At 37.2% G+C, this 13,909-nt stretch overlaps 1 protein-coding gene across 2 annotated transcripts in view; it reads right to left on the reverse strand.

The window, feature by feature from the left end:
- Positions 1-9,719, reverse strand: part of LOC145940436 (unconventional myosin-Ie) — a 30,149-nt gene extending 20,430 nt beyond the window's left edge. Inside the window, exons 1-9 of one of the 2 annotated variants that reach the window (XM_083045609.1) lie at positions 7,861-9,719; positions 2,229-2,354; positions 1,989-2,078; positions 1,776-1,870; positions 1,392-1,569; positions 1,156-1,318; positions 952-1,059; positions 660-788; positions 220-416 (exon numbers count right to left, since the gene is read on the reverse strand). In XM_083045609.1, coding sequence (XP_082901735.1) covers positions 220-416; positions 660-788; positions 952-1,059; positions 1,156-1,318; positions 1,392-1,569; positions 1,776-1,870; positions 1,989-2,078; positions 2,229-2,354; positions 7,861-7,863 — 1,089 coding nt within the window. In that variant the 5' untranslated portion in view covers positions 7,864-9,719. Of the gene's footprint in view, positions 1-219; positions 417-659; positions 789-951; positions 1,060-1,155; positions 1,319-1,391; positions 1,570-1,775; positions 1,871-1,988; positions 2,079-2,228; positions 2,355-7,305; positions 7,431-7,860 lie in introns of those variants that run through there. The other variant, XM_083045601.1, reaches the window with a different exon arrangement.
- Positions 9,720-13,909: the final 4,190 nt, after the last annotated feature.

Consider the following 13,909-nt stretch of genomic DNA (forward strand, 5'->3'; position numbering starts at 1 on the left):
GTATTTTTGTCAAAAAGGTCAATTTTTACGAGAAAAGAAATTTATCTTTCATAAAAGTCGATCGTATAAACTTTAAATATTACTACTACTGAAAATTTATCGCTGACAAGTAAAACGCAATCGATTAGCGTAAGACACATTTTTTTCGTGTTTTTTCATGTACTTGTAGTATTGAGACTAAGTCTTTTGAATGAATTTCGGATGAATGCTCCGTCACACCTTGACTAGGTAGTCAAAAAGTCTAGCGTAGATATCTTTTGCCAAGGCATCTCTCGTATAAAGCGCCTGTTCCACATTCAGCGTCACGTCCACGCTCTCGGATTGACTTCCCCATTTCGACTCGAATTCTCGAGAAATAAGCTTGTGCGATAGCTGCTCTGCCGAAATTCCAAAGAGGTGGGCTGGAAACTCGAGAACTGAAAATATATTCATACGGTTAGGAGAAACTGTTGCGGTAGAAATGTAAATAATAATAACGCACATATACATATATATATTATATGATTAAAATTAATTTATCTTGGACCAACTGATAGGACACGATAGAGTGTAGATAAATAAGTTATAAGTTGCCGTGCGACTTTATATATGTATTATATATATATAAAGTTAGATATTAATAATGTTTTTTTTTTATTTCACGATAGCTAGTGGCTTACATTGCTTATCGGCTATCTGCGAATAATTGCCGTTCTCGGCAAACTGTATATTTCCCACATGAAGTACCCCAGCTACCAATTTGAATATATCCATCACTTCCGTGTCCTTTATATTCATAACGCTCAATGCTGCAAACAATATATGATTATTAAATAACAGATAAATTTATAGTTAATTAGAAAAAAAAAGAAGATAAGAAAATGTATTAGAATAATCGTACACTATTAGTTACTCAATCGCACCGAATTTAATCAATAGATTGTGAGATATGATTTAATCCATCTTACATACCTTTAAGAGTTTCCTGAAAATCCCGCGCGTCGTTCGTGCCGTCCACCTTATAATTGCCACCGTAACTCAGATATTGATAATAATCCAGATTCGTTAATCCGAATTCCGCTAAAAAAATTTTAAACGTTTCATTATTATCTCGCGAATTTAATTTTATTTCTTTTTCACGTCAGCCATATTTTTATTTGTCAATTATATACTCACACTTCATCTCCTGATTGGCGCCTGTCGCCAACTGATAAAATATATGGAAATTTCGCTCGCCCGGATTGTGGCAGGTTACTCTCGACTTTTCCAGAAGAAAATTCGAGATTTTGCCACCGTTCGGCTGACCACCCGAACCGAACTGCATCTCGACGTATTTTCCCTGAAAATATATCGAGTTTTTCTTCGCGCTCTTTGTTCTCACGAAATCAATGAAAATTAGTATCGATACGTACAAATCTACTACTGTTATTGTTTCTCACGGTCTTCGCGTTGCCAAAGGCTTCCAGAAGCGGGTTCGACTCCAGGATCACGTCCTTTACCTTTTGCACCTTTTTGCCGCCACCGCTCACCCTTGCCACATAGGACATGATGTATTTCGCGGCAACCGTTTTTCCAGCGCCAGATTCACCGCTGCAAAGTAAATTAATTTACTTTAAATTAAATTTTTAATTACCATTTCTCTCTTTCTCTCTTCTTTCTCTACTCTCTATTACTTTATAGTAAAATACACAAGTACACTTTCTTCGATATAAAAATATATTGACAAAATTATCAAAAAAATTCTAAAATTTTTTGTCATCACATAAAATAATAGTCTTATTGCAAATATCGTTTACCTTATAATGACACACTGACTTTCGTTGTCAATCAGCATGTTTCTATACATTTCGTCGGCCAGTCCATAAATGTGCGGTGGATTTTCATACGGCGCCTAAATAATAATGACAACAACTTTATCACACGTGTGTAAAATTCCGATATTTTAGAAAAAATTTAAAGTAATGGAAAAGTTCTCGTGATACGAAAAGGATAACTGATTTCACACTCACCGCGCCTTGATATATCTCGATCTCCTTCTCTCCGAAATACGGCATCTGCTTGAATGGATTAACCGATACCAGTACGGGTCCGATGCATGTCTGGTGTGATCGTTAAGAAACGTTTCATTTGTTATTACTTAATTAGATTATCGTGATACGCTTCGGAATTTGCGCAGATTTTCTCTGCACGAGAGACACTGATAAACCGAAATTTAAAAAAAATCGAACTAATAGAGCGAAAAAGGATACGAATATGTAATCGTCCATGTATCTCTTTTTGAGATTCTCGATGATGGCCTCCTCGTTGATCTTCGGCAGGAGGACCATGTCGTCCACCCCGGAAATTTTGACATTTTGACTCTGCCAGTGGTACACCTGAAATTGTAATTAATTAATTGAACGTAATCACGTAAATCACGTAATTTTAATATTGCTGCAAAGTCGAAGAAAACTTTGTCAATTACGAATGAATCATTTCGATTAGCGAGCGAATCAGCGAACGTCGTTCACAAATCCAATTACTGATTCGTATCCAATTACTGATTTTTTTCTGTGCCGGGAGTATCGCAAGCTTATTCGCTCCGACATTTCACGGATCGCCCGATTTATCGATCGCTTCCGTTCTTCTTTTAACAGAGGTTCAATCTGCGCTTTTACTGGCGCCCTTTTACCACCATGTAGCTTATAATAGACGTTATACTTTATGCATTATTTATATATATATATATAGCGATTTTTCTAAACAAGCTTGACATATTAAGGCAAGACTCGATATCATAGCGCTATGCACTCTCGTACACTTTGTCAGAGATGCGTTCTAACATTTTTATATCCCGCATAAAAGTATAATCCTTATTAAAGTATCTGTTCATATAAATATTTTATCGCATCGGAGTAGAAGAAAAGCCAGTATTAGCGTCACATATATATTAATGTAAAATTTTGCGTATTGAGATTTTATATCAAAGAGTCTTTTTTTTCTTTCTATATTTATTTTATTAAATAATTTGTATTCCCTTCTCTCTCTCTTTCTCTTTCACGATTTGCATACGCGATAAAAAAAGAAACCGTACTTCGAGTGAGAAAACTGGTCGTAAATAAAAACAACCTAAGAATGGAAATTTGATGTGTGAAAAAGAAGAAAGAGAGAGAGAGAGAGAGAGAGAGAGAAATGAGCATTCTCTCGGTTGCACGACGTTGGGAAATGTGAGAGAAATCGAAGTCAGCGTATTCGAGACTTCCGGTCGGGTAATTCTTTTTCGACGACATCCATATAAAAGAGGATCTAATATAATGCAATCTAATATAATGCATCTACACGTAAGACTTGTCCTTTCGTAACCTTTCCTTCCTTGACGGGACATCCATCTTAATTGCCTTTTAAACGAGCGATTATATAATCCATCGTAGGAAGTCGGTCAAAGTCAATTAACGGATTAATACAAGCGACGTATATTGATTACGGTCTTACAGATAGTAAATTATGTAAAGCTACATGTATATTTCATATAGAGCAGAACTAGATCAGAGATAACATTATTTAACTTTAGGAAATGTAGGTGTACAAGTGAATGCATGTATCCGCGTGTAATTCCCTTTCCGCGTATAATTTCCTTCCCTCTCCTCATCCTCTCTGGAGACCGTATATCATCATCGATCGTACCACATGTCATTGCATCGTTGACATTTCGGTCCAACGAGATCGATCTGTATTGGCAGAACAATTTGCGCAGATGCAACACGCGAATGAACTCGTAAACAGACTATAACGAACGACAGCTGAAAAAGTCGGAGAGAAAGAGAAAAAGAAAATGGGATTTCGATCAATAGAAAGCGGCGGGAACCGAGCAACCAACGCAGAAACCAATGTCCATAAATGTCCAGCGATGAACGAGCCGAATGGATACGCTTCCCGCTTCTCTCTCATCGCCGCAGTTTCAGCGATGGACAAATTTTGTCAACACAATTGAAGCGACCGGTCATCAAGCTGCTCGATCAACGAGAGAAGAAAGAGAGGGCCATTGCGGACTCGGTTAATTATGACTGATGGGGCTACTGACCGCGCCATCGATCGCATAACGTTCCCTCTTGTTGTACGACGCGTGCCATATATACGAGAGAGCAGAGAGGCATGATTTCACGGCTTCCGCCGCAGCCGGCGCAATGAAACTGTCTGTTCGTTCACCGCAGTTCCGCTGCCGCGGCGACGGTCGACGAGATATCGCTGCTGCCGTCGCCCGTCGCGAATGTCGTATATTTCGCTCGAGACGACTTGTCGCAGTGTATCACTTTGATTCTCCGCAAAAGAGAGAGAGGGACTCGATCCATCTGACATTTTAAAGTTTGCATTTAAAAGTCATTACGACCTGAATTATTTTTAAATTCTATTCCACGTGATTCTCTTTTATTTTAGAATTTTTTAATTTAAACTTCCGAAATGCTAGCTTGGATCTGAAAGAATGTGATAAAGACTGCGCAGGTATGTATTGTTGTATCGCGCGCGATATTATTCTACTTTCGTTTGACTGAATTCACTTTTCGTTTATTCGTAGCCACGTTTAAGCGTAATTCGTTCGCGCAGGAAATTGCTCATTGTCAGCCAAATGATAAGACAACCTCCTGTTATCGATAAGCCAACGAAATTGGATAATCGATTATGACCAGAGCAGTGTATCACGAAACATTTACATGCATAAATCCGAAAAGCGATAATAGTACAACTGATTTTTTAACATTTAATTTTGAAATTTCAGATTGAAATTTCAAAGTTTAGCCATCAGAAATTTGACAAAGATTTTTAAGTAATCCATATTGAGGCGTGAGAGAAAATGTTTTTCCAAACGAAAACTTAGAGCGTTAGAAGTATTCATTAAGAGTAAGTCTCTGAGAAATAATCTCGTGACTCATGGCAGGTGGGGACGTCCGCTGATACACCCTAGAATTTTCTCAGAAGGATTATCTCATGGCATTGCGGAAAACGTGCCGAGTTGCGTTGAAATGCGCCAACTTGCAATTCTTCGGACAATAAGACGCTATTTCGTGCACGGAAAGGGCTCGATGAGATGCATCTCTCTCTCTCTCTCTCTCTCTGTCGGCCTTGTTACCACTTACATATACTTTGAAGCGATTAACAATGCCACGATTATTTAAGCACGCGATGCAAGGACGCGCGCGCGTGTATCGTCTCGTTAGATTAGATGTTTGCGCGTCCCTGATAAGGACATGTTGGCGTTGCTTAACTCGTCTCTCTGTGATAAAGATCTTCCTCTTTTGCGAACGCCGCCGTGAAATGATTATTCCAATCAATCGAGAGATGAAGTTACGACATTATGTCGATCTGCATCCGCCTTTAATTAATTCGAAATTGAAACAATCGACCTAATTATGTCATCGCGTGGTATCGTTATAAACAAAAAGACAAGTTTCGCGCTCTCTCTAGCATTACGAGTGAATAAAACTCAATCTCTCCCTTGCGTGATAATTCTCTGAAAAATTCTGCATTCTCTTTCCCCATCGCTCTTTTAAAATAAATGTACCTATCGATCCGATATCGGTGCGATGGAACGTCGTCGAGTTGAGTCGACGCAAATCGTCCTAACAGGATGTTCTATTAGATCGGTCGGTGTACGCAATGTGCATAACCGTAAAATCCTCGGTGCGTAATAACGGCCGTAAAGGTGTTCCCAGAAGGTACGAGAGAGAAAAAGGGGGGAAATGGGGGGCGAGAGAGAGAGAGTTACCCGCATACCTTATCGAGGAAAGCTTTAAGATACGTCATTATACACGCATCAGTGACGATTGATTCAAGTCCCTATATTATCGCTCTGATTTCTCGCATAGACGCCGATGGTCTATTCAGATATAGTCGCAATTGGAGAGAATTTCGCTTCATGAATAAAACTGTCGGATAATATTGTTCCACGGAAATCGTCGCGAAAATGAAGAGGCATGTATCGCATTTCCAGCAGTTGGACGAACGTATCCGCATTCTTGGCGAATTCCTATAATACGAACTATTGGAATAAATGCAGAGCAATCTCTGGAAGAGAATATATTCTGTCGGGTTTCCCCGAATATATTTATGCGAGATGTAGACATTCGAAAATATTTCGTATTTGGAAATGTCTTTGTAAAAAAGAAGAAGACGAGAACTCTCTGGCCTTGGAACGTAAGTGAATAATCATAGACGGCATATTCACAATCAGTCCGATGCACTTATGCACTTGCTTATATACGATGCATGCTGAGCACGCCATCGTTCCTTGGACCGTTCGAGCCAAATAGAGAGAAAGATCGCCTACGAGATTCTCCCGACGAGATGTCTACCTCATTCAGGAAAGTGAAGAGCGTCGCGTAGAGGAAAAGAAAAGGCGCAAACTAGTTCAACGAACCTGTTAAACTCCGTCGTGACTCATTGCGAGGGACGCGCGTGAAGCAATGCCGTAATCTTGTTTTACACATTGACTAAGAAACGATCGACACGTGCACGTTGCATCGGTGCATAATCGCTATCTGGCAATTCTCTTACAAATCATTATTATTTTTATATCTTCTGTGTGTGTCAGAGTCTCCGATACCGAAAGTCACGTGGAAACCGATATGAAATTTCGGTGAGAAATCGTTTTAAATATTCTCCATCATTTCACATCACTCTTAAAGGTATATCATTAAGATAATTTTAATATTTAGATAATTTCTGCGCGAGATGCGACTCGGTGATTAAAAAAAAAAAATCTGAAGCTTTGATGATTAATATACATTTCGTGGAAACGATCGCTCAACCGAACTGTATCAAACGCGTCATTGACGTTTCCATCTAATATCTTCTCGTGGACAACTTGCGCGCGATAGCCTTTGTGCGAGACATAATGACGATGACGGTCTTTCACGATGTAAAATAAGATAATTATCGGTTTTCGATTAATTCCGAGTCGTCTGCGCGATCTCCTCTCTGTTGAGTTGACGAAACATAACGTCGCGTCGGAAAGGTTGCACTTTTTTAAAGACACGAGGACACTCAATCATCCTTGCTTTTAAGAATGTCCATCACGTGCGACATGCCAAAGCGTTTCGTTCTTGCCATTGAGAAAATGAATCGTTTCCCGTTTAGGAATCGTACGTGAAACAAAGAACAACAAAGAGGCAATAATCCATTACTTGCGGTTATTCATTCTTCGCGCAAAATTGCTCTCTGCTTGAATAATTTTTTAATTTTACATATATAATATTATTTATTATACTCTTTACAGTGAAAACTCACTGATAGATAAACAAGAACGAGAGAGCGCTTTTTCTACATAATTATAATCTAATTTAATAGACATACTTGTTGAAGGTAAGAACCCTGACGAGGAAATATTTCTGACGTCATTCTCAACCACAAGAGAATCTTCATTACTCACGATCCAGGAGTCAAAGCGATACAAGACAGTCCTAAGCTAAGACATTTAAAGTTTATTCCGAGGTCAGATCGAATATATGACAGAAAACATATTTATATTTCAGTTTTTCTGGAATGTCGGAGAAACTCGTTATACATAGGACACGCGATAAATAAATATATTTATTATAGAGATTTATTACATTACTTATTATATAACGCAATTAAAAAATTCGACTTTTTTTATCATCACCAGACAATTGTATAAATTTTCTTGCATTTATAGCTACACTATATATTTATTATATATAATAATATATATTATACTGAATAAATAAGTAATGTATACTACAAAATTACGATTGTCAATAATAGCAATATAATTTTGTATTATCCCATTTAACCGAGAGAAATACATTTCAGATACGGGTAGGATCTCTCGAGCGAAGAAAACTCTCCGAAAAGTTAACGACGTTATTTCGCTATTTAATTTTCAATTACCATGTCGTCGCGAAATTGAAGCTCCCTCCGGTCGTCGCGTTAAATGAATTGCTTTAACCGCTCGCTCGCCTCAACCGGCTCGAACACACATGTTCGTCGACACACGTAACGCACGTGACACACAATCCGAAGATGATGATGATCACCTAAGTAAGGTCACTCTAAGCCAGCTCTGCGACGAGCACGATGACACGAACACGCGCCCGATGTCGACGGCTTCGTAGTCCGCCGTGGACTGAATGTCGGGACTCCGGTGAGTCACGGAAAGTGCCGGTAGGTAAGGTATCAGCTAGAAGCACACACTCGTCACCCGCCTTTATAAGAACTGTCAGATCGTATCGGTATCTCGTTCGAGTCTGCGATACTCTGGCCATCTGCCTCCTGCAAGCTATCCTTCCTCTCTTATCGCGCGCATATAAATAATTTTCAAACTATTTTATACTCCTTACCTATGTGTCATATACGCACGTATTCTACAGAGTATACAAGTCCCATATTTTAATACTCCAATATAACGCATTTGCCATTTTTTTATTTTTTATGTGCAAGATTTTTGATAATTTTGTTATAATCAAGTATAATATTTAAATTTTTATAATGACGCGAACAAATTTTATTTGAGTTGAGACATGAAACAAATTCTCTTGTGGTTAGGTGGTAGCAAAGTGTGCTTTCTTCCTCTGATATATAAACAAAATAAACGTTAATATTTACATGTAACATAAATATTAGATTTAATTATTAAAAAATGAGATATCTCTCGCAAATGATGCATTTGCTCCGGAAATTTCGCCAGAGAATAAAATATGCTTATTTTTTAGCAAGGAATATGCTGTAATATTCAGTCTATAATTCATCTATAAGGGACATTCTGTACAGAGAATAGAATACATGTTATATTACACATATTTTCGATATTTATCCTGCGTGCGTGTGTGTGTGTGTGTGTGTGTGTGTTTGAGAAAAGAGGAGGCTGTAAAACTTTATTTATATTTAATCAGGCTAACTCATCAGTGTCGTGCGAAAGATGACTCGTCTAAAGGGGAAATCGGCATACATCGATGTGAAAGTTAATTCGATACTTATATTGATGTTTATGTATACATATATCGTGGTAATATAAAACGACCGTTACAATGACTATGTCCCGGGCATTAGTTCTTGGCGAAACATCGATAGCAAGTAGCAATCTCCTTTCACGGGCAGGCGTAGTCGACGTGTCGCGTTTTCTTGCGCGCTTATGCCAGGTTGCGTTAATTCAAGGCCGCGGTTAATTCACTTTCCATGGATGAACTCGTCCCAGTTTTGCGCGGGATACGGTCTCCTAATTCCCCGCGATGTAAGTAGGCGATATTAGCTTATTATCATTTATCGGAAATGAATATATTACAGAGATCGGGCTATCTCGATGCTAATGCTTTTTGCGCAAGAAGCGTTTTACTCTTGCGTTTCGTTGTTGAAGGAAAAATCGATTTATTATCTAACTATATTTTGGTACAAACGACGAAAGAAGAATCGGAGCAGACAGATTGACTTTTAGAGATGAATCATGATCATTATATCCGCGCGTCAGATTATATATTCACTCGTGGCACTATATGTGTATATACATCTATGAAATGATATCTTCGCTTTTAAATTACACGAGTGACTAACAATAAGTATAAGGCGTTGTTATCATTGATTTTTTGTTATCATCACCGATTAGATTATTTCATTATCAATTCTAGTATATTTATCAATATACTGTTACTTACTCATACTTAGATCAATATTTAAGTAACCATTAGCGAGATAGACTACATGTGCAGATCAATTTTTTATGCAACATATATCTATATTATCTATAATTTGCGTTTTATCTTTATTCGAGAAAGAAATATCAAAAGTTTGATTATGCAGGAATCGCAGTAATTAATTTTTTCGAATGTTATAGTAGATTAAAGAGAAAAGAGAAAAAAGAAAGAGAGAGAGAGAGAGAAAGAGAGAGTTTTATAAAGCTCTAAATGGTACTTTATTACATGTCTCGTTTCGCTCGTCTGCAATGAAATGTCTCGTTTATTCATGCATGCGATACAAAATTTCAAGGACTAACAGACCAGAAGAAAAAACGCATCCTTCTCATATACGACTTCAACTGTTCGCTACAATTTGCAAGCGTACAAAAAAGTGTACATACGAATGGAGATTGTAGAAAGTAACGATTATCATCGTTATATATATTTCATTTTTTTGATTAGCGCAGAGCTCCATTCCTCGTCGTCGCGTCGGCCGTTTTTTTTTTTTTTCATCAACATCCGCATTTACATCCATCGTTCCACACAATTTGTACACAACAGTAGTATATATTTAGCCCTCTGTGTTTGAATTATTCCTTATCCACGCACGTGCGCGCATAAATAAGGTTCGGTTAAAATTCTTCACTTATGTGTGTTGCAGCTACAGCGAATATATAAATTACTTATGTTAATTAATTATCAAATAAATATCTAACAAACTAATCCCGAGAACCTTAAAAAGTTTAGCTATGAAAGGTAAACGCGATAGGCTAAATGTACATACATACATGACTTTTACATGAAAGTCTGCGCATCATCGGCAGCGCGAAATTAAGTAACAATTGACGTATAAGCCGTGTTGAGCATCGCGAGTACAATCAATCCATAGATTATGTATGCTAGAAAAATATCGAGAATTTTATATTCGATTCGGTGAAAGAAAAAAGGTTGCAATTTTTTTTTACAATTATGCGAAAAGCTAGAGACATATTCGTCAAAATCAAACGCGCGACGCGCGTTTTTTCGCCAGTATATGTACAATCTTAAATAAAGAATTATCTTAAAGCGCTGTTTGCGATCTCGCGTTACAACACATTGAGTTACGTTGCAATTGATTTACAATAAGAATGAATCGCGCCTACAGTATAATATCAACTGAGAGAGCGAGAAAGAGAGAGAGAGAGAGAGAGAGAGAGAGAGAAAGATAATAGAAAAATCTTATCACTAATACGAGTATCGTAAAGGGGGTGGGAGGGGAAATATTTTACTTTAAATCTCACATCTGCGCAACTATATGTCGTACAATGTCTTTAAAATATCGTACCTATAATGTAGGATTATACACGTTATTTTTTCAAAGAATTTGGAATTTCCTCCTTTCTTATGTACGAAAGATTTAACTCAGGGGGCTATATCTACGATCTATCATCAGCTACTTCGATTTGGTTTGAAATCTTCGCTGAGCGTTTTTCGAAATTAAGGACAAGTTTTGAAGAATTATTACTTGTATACATTTTCGTACCAAATTCGTCACCGATAATATATACGTTACACAAATTGTATAATCTAAATTATTTGAGAAACATTTTTTTTGCGGTAGATATACATATATATCTTTTTGGAACACGTCCCGCATATATCGTCCGATTGTTGCGCAAATATACCCATCCGCCAATGTGTCACGCTTTTAATTACATTGCGGACAATATTTTTCGATCTTATATACAGTTGTGAGAATAACGCGCGTTATCGTCTCTCTATGATAATTTATGATTATTTTACCGGGGAAGTTTTGACAAGTCACGCAGAAGCTGTACCACGTCACAACGATCTTGAACTAAATGTCACTCCATCCATTGCGTCAAACAATTGCCTATTTTGCTCTTACCATAGATTTAGACCGAGTGCCTGCTTGAAAGTTATTCTCCAAAGAGACTCTCGACAACATCAACTTTACGTGGTAATTGCAATCAGGTATTCTAGGTTGCTCAAAGAGTTGTAGAATTGAGAATCGTTCCCAAGAGTGTCTCAGGTTCAGCGTTGAATTTAGCTGTATTATTCTTGAAAGTTTTATTATCGAGAGTCGCTCCTTTGAAAAATATAACTTTCACGATTTGAAAATTATCAATTTTCCTTCTTTTATTTCATGCCATCAAATAATTTTATTCTTTTGACAATTGTATGCTGATCGCATGTAGAACCACGTCCAGATTAAATGAACAAGTAGCACATCAATCAAATTCCCGCATCCTACGACCTGAATTCTGTGCGTTCAGTCTTTATCCTTTCCGTCTTAGTCTTTCTATCAATCGGTCCAGCGAGCTGGTATTCTTAATTAATAACTAGAATTACATTATATTGCAATTGACCTCCGTTTATTTATACAGTTAACTTTAATACCGCCTGCGATATATTCTCCTGTTCGACAACGAGAAGTTTTGCTTGGTCAAAGGAAACACGGTCCTATACAGGATGGAGATCTTAATTCCGGCGTTTCAATTATCCAATTTAGGTGAAATAAACTCCGGTTTAAACTAATCTCCTCCCAGTCAGTTTAAGAGGTTGCGAGGTTTCGCGGTCAGCAGAGACGCGCAAGTTTCCTGACAATGCTAAATAGTAGAGATTTGTTTAATTTAATTGAAAACAGTGTGAGATTTCTTTGACGCGTATCGATGTTTCAGGAAAGCTGAAAAAGATCCGCGAAATCTCGTAAACTTTTATATCCCGCTACCAGCAGTGATATACATATATATATATATACATCGTATCTTCCGCACAATTACCATTCTAATTTATTAGAATTGTTTGTGTTCGATCGACTCTTTTTTTTCATTTATATCGCAAACACTCTCGAGCCGACGAGGATTTATTTTAAAAATTTCTGGTAAATTTTAATTTCTCACGAACAGGAGATTGCGGCGTAAGATGGATTAATTTACTTAGTTTCTGCTTTATTTTATTTTTTTCTTCCCTCGAGTCATCCCATTTTCGTTCACCTTATTACAGCGGATTACGAGCGAATCCGATGATACGAAAGAGTGTAAGATATAGCGTAGGCACTTTTAGGAAAAAAAGGACTGACGAGATGATGCTGCGTATCCACTCGAGAGTTACAAGTTCTTTTTATCCTCCAGAATTACTGATTGTATAAGATTGCAATCAAGAGATTCGAAAGTTACAAATTGTTCTCTTCAAAGATTTTTATTATCGAGACTTTCCAGAGTAAAACGCTCGAGCGAACATTCAGTTTATGATATAAGACAAATCAGGACCTTCTCCCACAGAAGAAATATTACATGCGCAGGTTATATTTTCACTATATAGATTTTGCAAGACTTTGGAAAATTACAATCCCGTAAAAAAAAATCGAGAAGATCCTAAGAAAATTTTTTGGAACTCGTATACTTGAAAATTAAAAAAAATTGAAGATTAGCACATTTGATAATGATCTCAATCTATTTTAATTCATGTAAAATGCAATTTTGAAAATATTAGAGTAAAAATTTCATGTTTTAAAATTCCTTATAATTTCAAAATCATCTTTGTTCGTGTGTATTAGATTATTAGCAATTTACGGAGAGCCAGGTCCTGACAGATCCTACTCTTTCGTACAAGACATGTCCTTAAGACCTTATCAAGAATTTGGATGCTGCACGACGAAGAGAGTAATATGCATTATACTCTCACGATATAGAATAAGATGACGAGACAATGTTAGATTACGCACATCAAGCGCACATCCGAATAAGAAACGAAAAACCGATAAAGCGGGAAATTTTGCAAATTTTTTTCAACATTACCACCGATGCAATATTTTTGCCACCTTTTACTGCTTTCGTACTAGAGCTGCACGTATATAGCCTACGATTATTATCTACGAAACGATTGCTTTTCATTGATCGTTTAAAATAATCTAAAGTCCCTATAAGTACATAATGTCACCTCTCACATTAGCGATCTGTATATATTTATATATATATATATATATAATATATTACATATCTACTTTGTATATATGTGTTGTGTGCTCTCTTCTTCGCGTCTCTCTCTTCACAATGTCAAAATACTTTTTTATTTTGTCTATTATACCGGCACGGCGCGTGTAACGTGGCATTGGCTGTCTTTTTGGCGTGTTTTACACGACGCATTGGAGAACGTTTTGCGTCTAGAGAAGGAGAGCACTCCTGTCTTTTTCACCAAAACACAATAGGCCATTCGATAACCAGTATCGCACTAATATTCGTCCGAGATTCCGGAAGTACGTTCTCGCC

Source organism: Prenolepis imparis, unplaced genomic scaffold (genome assembly GCF_030444845.1).
Source record: "Prenolepis imparis isolate NDT839.2.m4 unplaced genomic scaffold, iyPreImpa1.0 SCAF_1, whole genome shotgun sequence".
Classification (NCBI taxonomy): Eukaryota; Metazoa; Arthropoda; class Insecta; order Hymenoptera; family Formicidae; genus Prenolepis; species Prenolepis imparis.